Source organism: Amorphotheca resinae, assembly GCF_003019875.1.
Source record: "Amorphotheca resinae ATCC 22711 unplaced genomic scaffold M430scaffold_13, whole genome shotgun sequence".
Taxonomy (NCBI): Eukaryota; Fungi; Ascomycota; class Leotiomycetes; order Helotiales; family Amorphothecaceae; genus Amorphotheca; species Amorphotheca resinae.
The window spans coordinates 640,889-656,911 of NW_020194483.1; the positions used below are offsets into that span (position 1 = coordinate 640,889).

Genomic DNA, 16,023 nt, shown 5'->3' on the forward strand with positions numbered 1-16,023 from the left:
TTCCCCCGCCCCAGCCCTCTCTCATTCTCTTTCCAATACTCATGGATCTTACAAGATCAACAACCCCTTGTCTCCATCTCCATTTCTATTTATTTATTTCTGTCCTTTCTCATTACGCCCCTCGGCCGCCTCTTCCGCCTCTTCCTCTTCATCTTCATCCTCACCGATTACATGATGTCCCTCCTCCTCCTCCTCGTCGTCATCATACAGCATCTTCTCTCCCTCGCCCCCCTCATCCAGATACTCCGCCTCGCCCTCCGACTCGTCCTCGCTGCCCGCCGCGAAGGCATCGTACAGCTCGCCCGCGCGCCGGCGGCCGCCCTGCTTAGCGCCCACGGCGCGGCCTTGCCCGTTCAGGTTCTCCGCCTCGTCTTCGTCCAGGAGGTCGAATTCCCACTCGTCGCGCGGGTTGTTGCGGAGGCGCTTGCGGCGCGCCAGGTAGAGGTAGACGCCGAGGCCGATGCAGAATGCGAGGATGAGGCCCGCGGCGCCGTAGATCCAGATTTGCGTCTTGGAGGAGACGCCGAAGGTTGGGAAGAAGGAGGGCAGCCAGCTGGAGGAAGTGCTGGTGCTGGCTGCTTCTTCTTCGGTCGAGGTTGAAGAGGGGGTCGTCTCTGCTTCGGTTTCGGTGGGAGTTTCTGTAGGTTTGGTTTTAACAGGGCGGTCTGGGTAATCGGACGGGTTGCTCGCCAGGTCCGAGCTGGTCGGGGCTGGGGTGACTGCTTGTGTCGTGCCTGTGATCGTTGTCGTGGCGATTACTTCGTCATGGTTGTCATCCTCGTGTTCCTCTGGCATGGCAAGCGGGACTGCTTTGGCTGGATCGATGGACTCGCCCCAGAGTTTAAGGTGCCAGTCGATGAAGGTTCCGTTGAACTCATTTACTATCGTGTCCTTGACAACGATGGTCCAGGTTCCAATTCCGGATTCGCCCCTGTGTGTTGTTAATAAGGATTGTGTGTAAGTTAGAAGGAGCAACTGACCAGTGAACGACGGACATGAATGTCCAATCATTGTAGCCCGCATTACTGGTATCAAATTTACGCGTTGCAGAGAGATGGCTGATCACCCTATCAGGACTCACAAGGTCCACACTCAGATCGCCTCTCCTGCCATGTTCAACGTTCATGGTAACCGTGACATGCTCGAGGCGCTCGAGATTGGCCTCCTTCAGCATGTCTTCAGTGACTTCAAAAGAAACTGCAAGTCCATCATTTCCCTGGGGAATATCCTGATTGACATGAATCCAGGGAGAATAATACCAAGCTTGAGGCTTGACATGCTCGAATGTCTTCGCGGCCTCAATGGTTGCCCAGCTGTCGATCTTGCCATATCCAAAAGTGTGGCTGAAATGCTTTCCAATGGACGTTTGTTGCCAATCGCCAGAATCCAAGTTGATTGGTACTGCAGTTTGCATAACCAAATATTGCATATCTCGCCATGTGAGATCTGGCCTGATCTGTAAGACCAAAGCGAAGATACCGGCTGCAAGAGGTGCGGCGGCAGAGGTACCGCCGTGGCCGTTGTAGCATGCATTTGTGCCCACATCAGTGGTGTGCTATAAGTCTGTTAGTAAAATGCAGATATAACTGAATCAACCACTCACAATAGCATCATTGCTACCACTGCTGTACGTCACAACTAGCTGAGCCGAGCACTTCTCGGAATAGTAAGGATGGAGCCCCTTTCTATCAACAGCACCAACCGTAATACTATAGATACTGTTGGTATACCCATCGAAATTGCAGTTGTCATCATTAGAAGCGCCATTTCCAGACGCAAAGACATAAATAGACCCCTTTCCGTCTCGTCCATTTTGAACAGCATTGAGCATTGCCTTTCTGATGAGAATACCCGGTGCATCCATGGTCCTTCCATCATCTGGAGGGCCCCATGAGCAAGAGTAAATCTGATTGCGCTGGTAGGCGTAGTTCATAGCCACAGCTTCATCGGCATCGCTGATCAACTTCGATAGGATTCGAATTCCAGCAACCTTCGAGTCATATGCAACTCCCACCCCACAGACATTGTTCTTCACTGCAGAAACCTCTCCAGCACAGCGCGTACCATGTCTGTCATCTGTTAATCTGGGCTTCGGTTCCAATGAATTGTCGTTGAAATCATAGGAACCTTCCGCAAAGTAGTTATCTTTCAGATCGTCACTGTACATATCCAAACCATCATCAACAATTGCCACGGTCGCATTGAAACCCGTAATTCCTTGCAGCCAAACATCCGTCACGTTGACATCGTGGCCGACCTGGATTGGATTGAACAAATGCCACTGTTCATTGAAGATAGGGTCTTCAATCCCAAGCCTTTTTGCGACCAATGTCTGCCTTTCAACGGCCGCTGGATCAGCCGTATCTTCTCGTTCTGCTACCGGAGACGGGAGTCCTTCGGGCCTTGGGGGAATCACGCCCCTTTTCTCCATTCGAGCTTTTACCTTCTGCTTCTGCGCAAACTTGACGCCATCGAGGACGTCCCAATCGCCGAGTGATCGTTTTCTTCTCCGTTCCTTCAGCGCCGTATGCACCACATCTTCCTCCTGTTTTTCGGTTGAGAAGATGTGGTGGTCTGCCAGCTCCCCAAGCTGACCTTCGTGGGTCAAGCCCAGCTTGATAGCCACCTCCGAAGGAGGGATCGCGGGATCAAGATGCAAGACATAGTAATCTTGTTTTTCGTAATCCCGACGAGGCAGATGCGCGGCGGATGCTAGGAAACCCAGACCAAGCAGGCCTAGCAGAGAGGAAAGCCTCATTTCGCGAATCGGGTCTCTAAACCGCAGCCCATGTATTAGAACCTAATGTCCCCTTGGGCGCTCGACCTTTCTTGGGATATTCAGGAACTGAGCATTGACGAGTTCCCTCGATATCGTAGAGTTTGTCCTGGCGTGAGACCGGGGGGGTTGCTGGTTGTAGAAGATGGATTCGACGGAACGGGGAGGGGGTTATAGTCGGGGTTGTGAGACCATCGTCTCGTCGCCACGTCGGAGGATAGTTATGCAGCGTAGCAACAGATGGCAGCCGTGTAGATGGGTTGTTCTGGATGTTGTCGAGCAGCGTAGTGGGACGTTGAGCTTTTGGGCCACAGCATAAGCTTAGGTGGCCTCGACAGGTGCCGTCTTAACAGTCGTAACAGTCTAAGCAGGGGACAAAGCCACGCTCGAGGGAGTCTTGGGTTTCGCCGCACACTACTACGGAGTACAGTAGCTCCAAGGCCAGGATTAGTATTCGGAGACCTCTTAGCGCTCGATGGGCTCCGACTTACCGGCAGATATACCGTGCGAGGACCTTGCATATGACAGATGGTGACAGGAGGTATGATGTAGATGACAATGGTGCGCGACGCTGTGGGTTCATCTGAAGCAGCGATTAAATTGTCCGTGGCGGCCGTGATTCAGGTTCACGATTCGAGTCCCTCGATCCACGGCTGCAACGGGCCTAGCGGCTTCCCGACGAGGACTGAATACAAGACAAGTGGGTGCCTGGATGCCTGATCTGTGCCTGACGAGTGATCCGCGATGTCTTGGCTGGGGACAGGAGCCACAAGGCCAACAAGACTATTGGGCGACGAGCTGGTCGTGACAGCATACGACCAACCTCCCGAGCTTGTATATAAAGTCTTCGAGGACGACCTGCGCGTCTCTGCAGAAACGGAGCTTGTTGTGCGTTCTCTGTGTGCAATGTTTACTCTTCACTGACCTTCATCATGTCCTTGCGACTGCTGCCCATCCCACCGCTCGACCACTGCTCCGTGAGTGACTGAACGCTTCACAAGCCTCCAACAGCTCTGCATATCCAAGTTGCAAACAAAGCAAAGCAGAGCAAGCAAAACAAAACAAAACAAAAGATCCAGTGCTCAATGCCGGCCTTCAACCTCTGCTCCTAATGCTCGATGGACGATTGAAATAAACAAGGAGTGAAAGAAGCTGGATCTCCATCTGCATTGAGGCCATATAGCTTGTACACGCTCTGCTGAACCAACTCTTCTTCCTGGCCAAAGCCCTAAACTCAGTTCCACACCTTTCTCCCAAAATCAACAGCCATCCACCTTCACCATGGAAGCCCCCTATGTGGGACAACCTCCTCCCCAAAAAGTAGGCCGAATGATGGCGGCCAAACGTGATGCAAACCCGACCCTGAAGGAGCCTCTTACGATCAATACGGACACGAAGGGCTACCGTCTGTCGGGCCAATCCTCCATATCGCAGTCCAGACAGAACAGGAACTCGACCCTGACAGAGGCGCCGACTGTTTCTACACAAAGCCCGTTCGTGTCGCCGACAGCTTCGAGCTTTCGTGGAGACGGGTTAACACCTCGACCTCCATCGTTTGGATATGCCGGAGTCGATTACAGCAAGGAATTTACGGACAGACGCCGAAGACGAGACTCGCGGAACAGAGAACAATACTTCGACGAAGTCCCACCCCCTGCGGCACCAGACGCCCCCAGACCTCCTCCGCCTACCAGCTACAAGCTGCCATACAGCAACGGGGCGTCCCCAACCTACCAAACTGCTGTTCGTCCAAGGTCGGCTCGAAGACCTGAAGGACCAATGAGTCCTGGCGAGATCCCCCAGGATTATATTTACGGTATGAGAGACGGATACAGAGGCACAGAGAGAACAGGTGGTAGTGGCAGGGGGGTGGGTACCGCATCTGGATGGAATCATGAGAGGTCGGAATACCTTGATGGGCCCCAATCACGGCCAAGGAACGCATCGATTTCAGAAGGGGGGGCACAACGACGTAGAGACTGGGCGCCAGACAGGTCCCCTCTACAGAGGCTAGAACGGACGCTAGACGGAATCACCAAGGAAGAAAAGCGAGCCCGTGCTGAGCAAGCTGAGCTTCTTGCAAGAGAGGCCAAATCTGATCGTGGAGATGAGCGAACAGCACGAACTTCTGTTCGTTTCAGGAATCGGCCTGTTGTGAAAGCGCCAGAGTCCAGCTCACAGCCGGGGCCCCAGACTGTACCTGAAGCTGGACTGGCCACGAACCCAAGCAGGAAACAAAAGGAGCAGCCACAACGAAGTGGTACTGTTGAAAACAGGCGCGCAGTTCCAGCTGATGTACCAATCCTTTCACCCACAAGCAGAGGTTTCGATTATCAACCGCAACAGAACGTTGATCCCCAGAAACCACAGAGCCGTCCTACTTCTCGACGCGGATCGAGCACTCATGAGCGAGCTGCCATACCAGCTGTAGGAGCAGCTGGAGTAGCCGCTGGAGTAGCTGCAACAGCATGGCTCTCGTCCCGCAGCGAAAGCAATAAGTTGCAGAATGAAGCACCTGGAGATCCCTGGATCAGTCGTAGAAGTAGTGCTGAGAAGCAATATCAGGAGGTCACTGCCCCGCGAAGACCGTCCGTCAACGACAGTTTTCAACAAATTGCGACCGGAGCGAGCCCTCCTAGGGGCACCGCATTCAGTAGTCATCCTCAAATCTCCAAAGACAAGCAACTTCCCTCATTGCCCCAGGAGGCGCTTACATTTGCAGAGCCTATTGGTGACAATGGTAACGTCGGGGTTGATGCTAAACCTACTCGGCGAGGAGACTCACGAAAAATTGAGCAATTGACAGGAGCTCAGGCACCCACCAACCAGCATCAGATGTACCGCAGTGGTTTAGGTGGCTCTGGAAGCCTTGCACGTCCTACTAGTCAACGCCAACCTGGAATGGCTCAACCTGCGACAGTCAACGGTGCCAAGAGCGCAATTCTTGCACCCAACAATGGAGATTATGTGCGAAGTTCGGATCGCCAAGGGCACCAAGGGGGGCATCACATCTCCAATATCTTTCATCCTGGGAGGCCTGCAGGACCAGGAGTCTATACCCCGAAGAAACGCCTGGATGAATGGAGAAAGGGTGGGGTTGTTCTGCTGGATGGAGCAATGCTCGACCTAGACGTGATGGAAAGATCGGAGGCAGAGAAGAACAAGGCTTGGTGGGAAGCAGGAAACACCGGTAGAAGGAGGAGCTCTACAACACAACGGAAAATAGAGGCTTACGATGGGGAATATGATAACACAAATGGTACAGTACCCGAAGTTCAACTTTTTGATTCAGCAAACAATTGTGAAAGGTGTATTTCTCAGCAGAACAAGCCTTCTTGGCTGCGAAGTCATGTTCAGTTTCTGGAAGGCCAGAGCAAGAGTAAAGCGAGAACACAGACTGTCATGGCCGCTCAACCTGAATCTTCAAAGTCGCTGGCATCTCGTGTTTTATCTCCCATTTTGTCTCCCGTTTTATCTCCTGTTTTATCACCTGAATCACCTGAATCTAATGACCCCTACATTCTAAAGCCTCATTTGCTAACCTGTCCGACGCGCCCTCATATAGCCCCTACAAGATTCACACCACCTTTGTTCCTCAAGAGTGGCCCGTTATTACGGTATTGCGGCATGCGTCGGGAAAGACGCCAAGGTCGTTATCCGCCTAATGTTCCGAGACCTGAGCGAGAAATATGGAGAGGAAGTGTGATGATAGTAACTGAAGACTCAAGGTCTTCTTACGAACTTGCGCCGACTCTTCGGCTATTCGTCCAGCCGATGGACCTTTTACCTCCTCCTCCAGCGCGTGTTGATGGGGAGGCTGGTGAGCTTGCTTCTGAATACATCGATCCAATTGCAGGTCTTCCCAAGGTTGGACGAGATGGCAGAACTCTATACGTTCGACCTGTAGACCATCTTAACGAGATGCAGGACTTATCCAAGGAGGAATCAGATCAGGGGATCTTTGAAACCCGCCCTACCCCACTCGATGGCATTAAAGATCCGAAGAAGGCTACGCGCAAGATGCCATATTACGATGGAGAGAAAGCCGGGAAGTACAAAGAAATCCGAGGCTTCCGACTGCATACAGAATACGGGGTTACCTTCTGGAGGTTCAACATTGAAATAGAACTTCGAGAGAAGCAACAACGTATTGCTTATCGAATCAATCGTGGCCCTGCGACTGGATTCTGGGTCCCGGCTCGTGACCAGGTCATGAACATCATGTTCTACAGCTGCAATGGTTTCAGCGCAGGAGTTGACCCTAACCAGTTCAATGGTCCGGATCCAATGTGGCGAGACGTTCTGAACACACACCAAACCCAGCCATTCCATGTCATGCTTGGCGGTGGAGATCAACTATATAATGATGCTGTCCAACACGAAACTGTACTATTCAAGCAATGGACTGAAATCAGAGATCAACACCATAAGCAACGTATGCCATTCACGCCAGAACTCCAGGAGGAACTCGAATTGTTCTACCTGAATCGATATTCAATGTGGTTCTCGCAAGGTTTATTCGGTTTTGCGGCCTCACAAATCCCAATGATCAATATTTTTGACGACCATGATATCATTGATGGTTGGGGGTCGTACCCTGATCATTATATGAGGTCGCCGATCATGTCAGGTCTGGGATCAGTCGCCTTCAAGTACTACATGTTATTCCAACACCAAAGTAGCATCGACGAAGGGGAGGACACTGAACCCAGTTGGATTTTAGGTACACATCCAGGTCCATACATTCCGGAGTTAAGCCGAAGCATCTTCACGCATCTTGGACGGAGTGTAGCTTTTCTTGGCCTTGATTGTCGAACGGAGAGAACGAATGGCGAGGTTGTCAGCGCCGAAACTTATGACAAAATCTTTGACCGACTTGAAACAGATATCGTTAAGGGAGAAACAGAGCATCTCATAGTTCTGTTGGGTGTTCCGATTGCATACCCGAGAATGGTCTGGTTGGAAAACATGTGAGCTTTTAGTATCACTCCGTTATAAACACAAGCTGACGTCCCTTTAGCCTTACATCTAGAGTCATGGATCCCGTCAAAGCACTTAGCAGGATGGGACTGCTGGGCAAAGGTCTCTTAAATCACCTGGATGGAGGAGTCGAAATCCTGGATGACCTAGACGATCATTGGACAGCTAAGCATCATAAAGATGAACGGTATTTCCTCATCGACGAGCTTCAGAACTTGGCTGCCGAGAAATCTGTCCGCATCACAATCCTTGGGTAAGCGTTCTTTGTCCCTACTGCAAATATGTTTCTAATCAGTAAAGTGGCGACGTCCATCTCGCTGCAATCGGCCAGTTCTACTCTAACCCGAAGCTCAACATTCCGAAGGATCGTGACTACCGCTACATGCCAAATATCATATCTTCAGCCATCGTCAATACGCCTCCACCAGATGCGATTGCTGATTTTCTTAATAAGCGCAATAAGATTCATCACCTCGATGCGGACACAGATGAAGATATGATTCCGATTTTTACTCACGATGTCAATGGAAAGCAGAGAAACAACAAGCGATTGCTGAATCGCCGTAATTGGTGCTCAATCCGTGTTTATGATCCTGAACGAAGCCCTCCACCAACCGCAGATGAAGCGTCTTTCGACCGAAGCCCGAGTCCACCAAAACGTGAGGGTCTCCTCCGACGCCTCTCAAGCTCCCGAGGCCGAGGACCCCGCTATCGTCCTGACGGTGGCAATCCTGATCCTTCCCGTCCACCTCTTTCAAACCCTGGCTTCTTTAACCGCCGCCCATCCTTTTCACGCTCACGCCGAGGCTCTACCGAGTCCCAGAGGTCGAATAGTGTTATAAGGCGAACGCTCTCACTAACCCGCAAGGATTTCTTACCGGAGGGTCTCTTCCGCCGAAATAGTAAATCGAGACCTGACGATGGCGGTATAAACGGCTATGGAGCGGATAGCGATGACGACGTGCCTTACCATCAACAGGATGTTCGCTCCGGACTCCGCGGCGGCGGGCTGGAAGACGACGAACGTTACTTCCCCAAGCCTTTCGGTCGCACACCCGGCCACCCCGTCGAAGATCCAAGTATGTCCATCGCAGGCCCATACCCTCAACCTCAACCTGCTCCCCCAACCAACAAATACCACATCGTGCCTACCTCTCAGTTGGAAAGACCTGGCAAGGCAGTGGGAGGAGGAGCTATTAACCTTGAGGGAGGCTTGGACATCTGCCTCAACGTGGAAGTTAATGCCAAGGATCCGGCTGGCATCACCATGCCATATCGATTATTGGTACCGAGACTCTGGTATGAAGAGGATGCGGAGCACCAGGGACAAGCGGCGGAAAACCTCAACACCGGCTTGAAGAGGTGGGAATCTTTCTCCGACAAGAATAATCGGAGAAGAAGACTGAGCTTCACCAGAAGAACGGAGGGCTCCGCTAACAGCGGACAGGGTTGAATTCATGAGGGACACGATTAGAGAAGAGAAATGAGAAACATGAGGAAATAATGCCAAAGGGGGTTCGTAGAATGGTTTGTAGAATACCTAGATAGATAGAAAGTTTGAGAAGTCCTCTATCTCTCTCTCTTGTACAAGTTATCAAATCAATTTCTATCTACCCCCGTACCACCCTCCATATATCTATCTATCCCTACTCCCTTATATAATAGGTACATCTCGGAGGTCCCTCGTGAGTCGTGACTTTACTTTTCCGCTTCCCGGGAGGCGTTTCAGAGCGCGGAACGGGACGGGGCGGCGGATTCCTTGCTTGGTATCGGAGTTCGCTTCCCCTATTTATTCTTAGATTTTTCCCTTCTTTGTTGAGAGTTGAGCACGTTTCAGGAAAGAAGTAGTAGTAGTAGTAGTAGCTTGGCTTGCGTTTTGGTGGAGATGTGGAGATGTGGATAAGGTAGGTAGGTAGGTATTAATTAAGTAAGTAAGTAAATGGGGGGGATTTAGATATAGATCGAGATATATATAGGTATATAGGTATCGTGAATGAAGAAGGAAAGGCCAGAAAGATCATCCCCTGACCTCTTGAAAACCGTGCGTTCGTTATCTTCCAAATGCAGTATAATCGATACTCAGGGGTATATATTCATTCAAACAAAACAACGAGAGGAGGAAGTAAAAAGGAAATACCCAGATTTAAGAAACTAAGAAAACGACGCTAAACTCCACGCTCCCTAAATGACCCGATTCTAATATCCTGCCGCGTGAACTGGTGAGGAGGGGGAAGGTTCGATCGATTAATGGAACCGCAGTCTTGCGATGGAGAACAGCATGTTCTGTAACACGTGCACCATGACTATCACGCCGGTAGGGAGCAGTTCTGGCCACATGGCCAGATCAGTGCGCGCCTCGCCCGTGACGTCCATCTTCCAGCCGAGCCAGAGGATGCGCCTCACGATCCAGCCGGCCACGATCTCGCATGCCCAGGTCACCATACTAGCGTACAGGGTGAGCTGGAAGTTGTAGCCCTCGCCACTGCCGCCGATGGGGAGAGCGGGGGATCCGTTTCCTGGCGGGGGGACGGGGGTGGGCGTCTGCTCCTGGTCGAAGGCGAAGTAGGGGTAGACGTCCTTGTTGCTCCCGTAGTGGAGGACGAGGATGGATCCGAGAAAAGTGAGCATGCTGACGGATTCGGAGAGGGAGCGGATGAAGACGTTGCGGGCGCAGAACTTCTGGTACGATTGGAGGGTCTGGCCGTTGATAGAGAGGAGCGTGAGGAGGGAGTGGAAGGGGGCGGACATGGTGAGGGGCCCGAGGATGATGAGGAAGGAGGATGAGAGGATTTGGAGAAAGACGAATTGCGCGGGAGAGCGGAGGCGCGCATATAGGGCGCGGACGTATGTTTGGTAGGTCAGGGAGAAGTAGCTAGCGAATTTTAGCTTTGCTTAAGAGATGGGCGCGGGGGCAGGGAGACGTACAGTTTGAATATCCATCCCAAGGGATAGCTCCCTACTCTCTGTCCTTCGTTACCGCCTAATATCCATCCGACTAATCCATCTAGTAAATGGACCGTAATGACCCAACTATAAACGTAGAAGATCGTCTCGATGGTGTTATGCGGCAAAGTTCTTAGATAAATCTCCGCATATGACTCTCCTAGTACGTAGGCCATCATGCCTATAAACAGCGCCGTGCAAAACCATATAAACCTCACGAAGCTCGCCGGGAGCCATCGCTTTCTCAATGTCAGAGCTCGCTCACGAGTATAGTTAGTCATGTCTGAAGCCAGAACCACGTCAAGCGGGGCATCTGGATCAAAAGTCCCTTGGCTCGCCGGTGGTCTGCGTGCTCGGTCCCTGGCTGATAGGGTATCTGAGTCGCCAGTCCACCAAGAGGAGGTAAAAATTCGTTGGGTCTCGGAGAGGGAGTGTCGAAGGCCGAGATGTCGCTCGTGGTTGAGGAGGATGGCAAAGGCTATTATGAGGGGCATGGACATGATAAAAAATGTCCAACATATCCATGATGTGTTGTGGTGTGCGATGAATAGGGTCTGTGGGAAGCAATATATGGGCATCGGACCTATGATCGAGATAACTGCAATTACTGAGACTGTCAAGGGAAAGCCTAAACTTTGTGGCCACCTTTTGCGAGGTCAGTAAGGTATCTCGAGGTAAGGGAAAGGGACTGACCAGTTGAGACTGTAAATATTGAACACCTTCGTGATCCACATCAAAGCAGTAATATTGTACAACCCGTAGTATACGAACAGGAAGAACCAGAAGTTGATCTCAACCCGCGCTTCTCCATGACCTGGTATCTTATGTCCCAGTGGGCTTGGCTTAAGAACCAGTCCATCATCGTCGTCGTCATCTGGTAACTCGTACTGGGGAAACGGTAACGCGCACCACGCCACAGCCTATACGCAGAAATTATCAGTCTCGTTCTCTCCACACGCGTTTTATCTGCCGCACGTCCAGGGCAGGCAAGGCCGAGCAGTACTCACCAGAAGAGCTGGCAGAACAGCAAGGACAAGCCACCTCTTCCACCATTTGCGCACCACCCTCGCAACGACCGCCTGCTTAGGTTCTATCCAAAGATCTCTCATCAACCTCGCCCACCGCCTTAATGCGCCGGTCTCCTCCCCCTCCTCTCCCTCCTCGCCCTCATCGCCGACCTCCCCGTCTCTCTCCCCGTCCCCAAATATTGAATCATAGCCTAGCCCTAAACCCGGCCTCGAGAAACCCGTCTGCGAGAAGGTTACGACGCTATTTCGCTGGTTGCGCGGGACGGCGCGAAAGCGTCCGAGGAGGGGAGAAGATTCGTTGTTCGAGCCCCGCGATTCGGTGCCTTGCTGGAAAGTGAAGAAGGAAGGCATTCCATAGCCCTATTTACAGGTTCACGCGAGAGCCGTGGGACAAATCGGTGTTGAGCATTTTATTCCAGATGTATGCTGGTGGTTTCTCTCGTTGATGTCGGCTCTTGTGATGCGTTTATTTTTGGGGCCAGATCGGCGCGGGAGTTGCCGCTTCGCCGAGGAGCCATCTCCCATGCTATCGAGTTTTGATACTTTTGATAAAGGCGTCAAAGCCTTGTTCGAGATCAGGAGAAGGGGCAGGGGGGCTAGACACAGAATCTGTCTTATGGGTTTGAGGAAGGGATCATGGCCGTGGCAGTGTCATATAATATATGAATTATATCTGCGGAACCCTGGCATAACACCTGATGACTGAGCCCTTGGTGGGGGTTTACGAGGTGAGACGCTTCACCCCACTCAGTACAGTAGTCAGTTCATTTCCGTGCCAACTGCTGACTCCTACAGTCCTACTCAAGGAGCAACACGCTCCGGATTATTCACGCATCTGTCCTGAGAGACTCGGTGGATCCTTTTAACTTGATAATGTGCTTTTGCTATTGAAACTAGCCTCGTGGGGCCCGGAAGCCTTTGCAGTCCAGCAGTAGCATGTGCAAGAAGAACGATACAGCTCCAAGATCGCGCTCAGAAATAATCCTCCCTTCCCTTCCGGTTCCTTATCTTCCCTGCCCTGTCCATCCCGTCATGAGATGTCATTATGCAATGTTTTTCTATGTTGAATGCCCACCAACGCCAAGGAAATCCTCCTGATGTGAATGAGAAGGGTACTCCTAAAAGCCCCCTGTGAATTATTTGCCCATAACGTCGTCCCGGAGAAGGGTTTCGACCGGGGCATTGAGCTTGTCTCTGCCCTTCAAGAAATCGAGTTCGAGGATAAATAGATAACCCATTAATGTCCCGCCAAGTTGCTCGACGAGTTTTCCAGCGGCAGACGCAGATCCCCCTAATGAACGGCGTCAGCAAGGTAGTTCCTTTCAGATGGCAGACCCCAGGTCCGAGCATAGCTTACCCGTTGCGATAATGTCATCAACGACCAAGACGGTCTGCCCCGGCTTCACAGCATCCTTCTGGATCTGAAAGAAGTCCTGGCCGTACTCCTTCTCAAAGCCAGCCTGTTCCGTGGGGCCAGGCAATTTTCCCGGCTTCCTCACAGGCGCAAAGCTAGCCCCCAGCCGCAGAGCCAGACTTGGACCAAACAAAAAGCCGCGGGCGTCGAGTCCCACTATCACATCAGGTTTCTTGCCGTTGCTGAAGGCGAGGACCTGCAGTTCGAGCGCGCGGATGAGAGATTCGTGCAGGGCGTGCGACGCGAACAGAGGGAGGATGTCGACGAAATCAATGCCTGGGATGGGGAAGTCGGTGAAGTGTCGCAGGGCGGCCTTCAGGCTTATCTTTGCACTGGCGAGTTCGGCGGCACTGGAGGAAGCGGTGGAGGACTGGGGCTCGAGTCTCGTGGCATTCTCTGTCGCGGGCGCAGAAACAGGGAGGGAAGAGGGTGGCGGGGCAGTCATCTTGGAGAGAGGAGGAGAAGAACGAGAGGAGAGGAGGGGAGGGGGGAGATCAGGAATGGAGAGATAAATAAAGTCGAAAATAATTAGGGAAAACAATGAAAAAACAAAAATAATCAGGGATTCAGGGAAAAGGTAAAAATAATCCGGAAAAACGCCCCAGGGTCCAAAGGGGTCTAAAGGGACTTCCAAGAGGGGTAAGGCGGCGCGGGTATTCTAAATCGGGCGCGCTAGGGAGGCTAGTGGCAGGCTGACTCGGCTGAGCTGCCTCGTGTGTCTGGGAGAACATGAGAGACGGGATATTCTAGATGCAGCGGCAATTTTACGATATTTTACCTAGAGTGGGTCTGATATACGGTACCTTACGGTGCTTGCCTGACGTTGTGCGACTTCTATATATATATATATGTATATATATATATATAAGGTAATATACAGCGGTTGGACAGGGTGCGGAGAATCACGTGATATCGAGACCCCTGGAGAAGGGATTCAGCAGAGCACAAGAAGAAAGAGTACTCTGATTAAGGTAGGTAGATATGTATACAATCCTTTATCTACAGAGTTTACGAACCAGAACTGATATCAAGTCAGCTCACACATCGCTACAGACCGCCCTCGGCACACAATCCCAGGGACGCATGTCGCGAGTCCTAAAGCGGCGCCGTCTAATCAATAAATCCTCCCTGTCGAGATAAAGACCAAGATAAAGATAAACATAAATATGCAATGCGGTACAGCACAGGACTATGATCTATCCCTCCAGTATCACTCCCCCGCAGTGCCTCCTTTCCCTCTCGCCGTGCATGTCTTCCTGCTCAGCGCTCAAAGGCAAAGGCTGGTAAGTTGTCTTGGAAACAAAGGGCAAGGTAGGTCTGTTCTTTACTACGACTGCTACGGAGCCTTTCCTCCGCACACTCCTCTGTAAGTACGCGAAGTCGCGGGCAATCCAGCCTTTTTCTTCTTCTTTCTCGTCCAGAGCTCCCCCTTCCAGCCATCGTCAAGGGAAGATGTCTGCGTTCTTTGGCAGTAAGCCAGCGGCCACGCAGAGTAGCAACACCGGTGGCGATCTGAGCAAAGATGTTCAGCTCTCGTCTCCACCAGAAGATAGCATCTCTGCCTTGTCGTGGTCCCCCGCAGCTAACCACCTCGCTGTGGGCTCGTGGGACAACAAGGTTCGCATCTACGACGTTACCCAGAACCCGCAAGGTACTGGTGTAGCGGCCCTCGACTTCGCTGGCCCTGTGCTCAGTTGCGACTGGGCAAAGGTACGTCTGTGATTACCGCAGAGCTCCATGCCCTGAAGCTAACCTGGGATCTCCACAGGACGGTCAGAAGGTTGTTGGCGCAGGTTCAGATAAATCTGCTAAGCTGCTCGACCTTGGCGCAAACGGCGCTCCCGCCCAGAATGTTGCGGTTCACGATGCTCCTATCCGAACCATTCGATTCGTCGATATTCCAAATACGAATACCCCTATGCTGGTAACAGGTTCCTGGGACAAGACTGTCAAGTACTGGGACCTGCGATCATCAACTGCTGTTGCTACTATACCTTGCCAGGAGAGAGTCTATGCAATGGACGTGAAAGACAAGCTCTTGGTCATCGCAACAGCCGAGCGACACATCAACATTGTCAATCTCGACGACCCGGGCAAAATTTTCAAAACTGGACAAAGTCCTCTGAAGCATCAGACCAGAGCAGTGAGCTGCTTCAAGGATGCCAACGGATATATGATTGGAAGCATAGAAGGAAGATGTGCGTTCCAGTATGTGAACGACAAGGAGGCTAGGTAATTGCTCGTCCCGAAGATATCAAAATAAATGCTAATATCCCTAGTCTTAATATGTCATTCAAATGCCATCGAGATCCAGCAGTCAACAATACGATCACGGTTTGGACGATCAACGCTATTTCAACCCACCCCGTTTTCGGCACGTTCAGCACTGCAGGGTCTGATGGCACATTCCATTTCTGGGACAAGGATGCGAAAAGCCGGCTCAAGGGACATCCTAGTGTAGGAGGATCAATCTCTGCTACGGCCTTCAATAGGGACGGGACTATTTTCGCATATGGTGTGAGCTACGATTGGCACAAGGGATATGCATCCAATAGTCCTCAATGCCCCAACAAGGTGATGCTACATCCGGTCGTCGCGGACGAAGTCAGACCAAAGCCGCCTATGAAGAAGCGGTAATCAGGATTCTACGGTAGTTTGGAAGTAAAAGCCAATGTAGACTAGAAAATATCAATGGTGGAGTTTAGGGATCACGGCTTGATTACGCTGATAGCGAGGAAAACGACACGAGGCAAAGATTGTATTCCAAAAAGTGTATTAAATCGAGATAGTTTACTCTTGTGAATTGGATCTCAAATTGATATTAACCGAGCTGTCGGGAGCATCCGTGGTGATTAAGAGTCAAGGACCCAGAGAATTGCAAG

The 16,023-nt window shown here is 51.5% G+C and overlaps 5 protein-coding genes across 5 annotated transcripts; 2 read left to right on the forward strand and 3 right to left on the reverse strand.

The window, feature by feature from the left end:
• Positions 1-93: 93 nt before the first annotated feature.
• Positions 94-2,758, reverse strand: M430DRAFT_109898 (hypothetical protein; the record flags this gene model as incomplete). Its single annotated transcript, XM_024861317.1, has 3 exons — positions 94-931; positions 981-1,555; positions 1,604-2,758. The coding sequence occupies 3 exons, from the start codon at positions 2,756-2,758 to the stop codon at positions 94-96; spliced, it is 2,568 nt and encodes an 855-aa protein (XP_024717056.1).
• An 851-nt stretch (positions 2,759-3,609) lies between these two features.
• Positions 3,610-9,403, forward strand: M430DRAFT_61815 (hypothetical protein). Its single transcript, XM_024868949.1, has 4 exons — positions 3,610-6,035; positions 6,342-7,746; positions 7,797-8,009; positions 8,057-9,403. The coding sequence occupies exons 1-4, from the start codon at positions 4,058-4,060 to the stop codon at positions 9,207-9,209; spliced, it is 4,749 nt and encodes a 1,582-aa protein (XP_024717057.1). The 5' UTR covers positions 3,610-4,057; the 3' UTR covers positions 9,210-9,403.
• Positions 9,404-9,662: 259 nt separating this feature from the next.
• M430DRAFT_147508 (hypothetical protein) lies at positions 9,663-12,339 on the reverse strand. Its single transcript, XM_024863069.1, has 4 exons — positions 11,707-12,339; positions 11,393-11,619; positions 10,682-11,344; positions 9,663-10,628 (listed from the first exon to the last, which is right to left on the reverse strand). Exons 1-4 carry the CDS (start codon positions 12,076-12,078, stop codon positions 10,001-10,003), a joined length of 1,890 nt encoding a protein of 629 aa, XP_024717058.1. The 5' UTR covers positions 12,079-12,339; the 3' UTR covers positions 9,663-10,000.
• A 524-nt stretch (positions 12,340-12,863) lies between these two features.
• Positions 12,864-13,586, reverse strand: M430DRAFT_109711 (hypothetical protein; the record flags this gene model as incomplete). Its single annotated transcript, XM_024861301.1, has 2 exons — positions 12,864-13,018; positions 13,085-13,586. The coding sequence occupies 2 exons, from the start codon at positions 13,584-13,586 to the stop codon at positions 12,864-12,866; spliced, it is 657 nt and encodes a 218-aa protein (XP_024717059.1).
• A 1,007-nt stretch (positions 13,587-14,593) lies between these two features.
• Positions 14,594-15,926, forward strand: M430DRAFT_147515 (hypothetical protein; the record flags this gene model as incomplete). The annotated part of the gene is made up of 3 exons (XM_024863070.1): positions 14,594-14,851; positions 14,910-15,373; positions 15,421-15,926. 3 exons carry the CDS (start codon positions 14,594-14,596, stop codon positions 15,776-15,778), a joined length of 1,080 nt encoding a protein of 359 aa, XP_024717060.1. The 3' UTR covers positions 15,779-15,926.
• Positions 15,927-16,023: the final 97 nt, after the last annotated feature.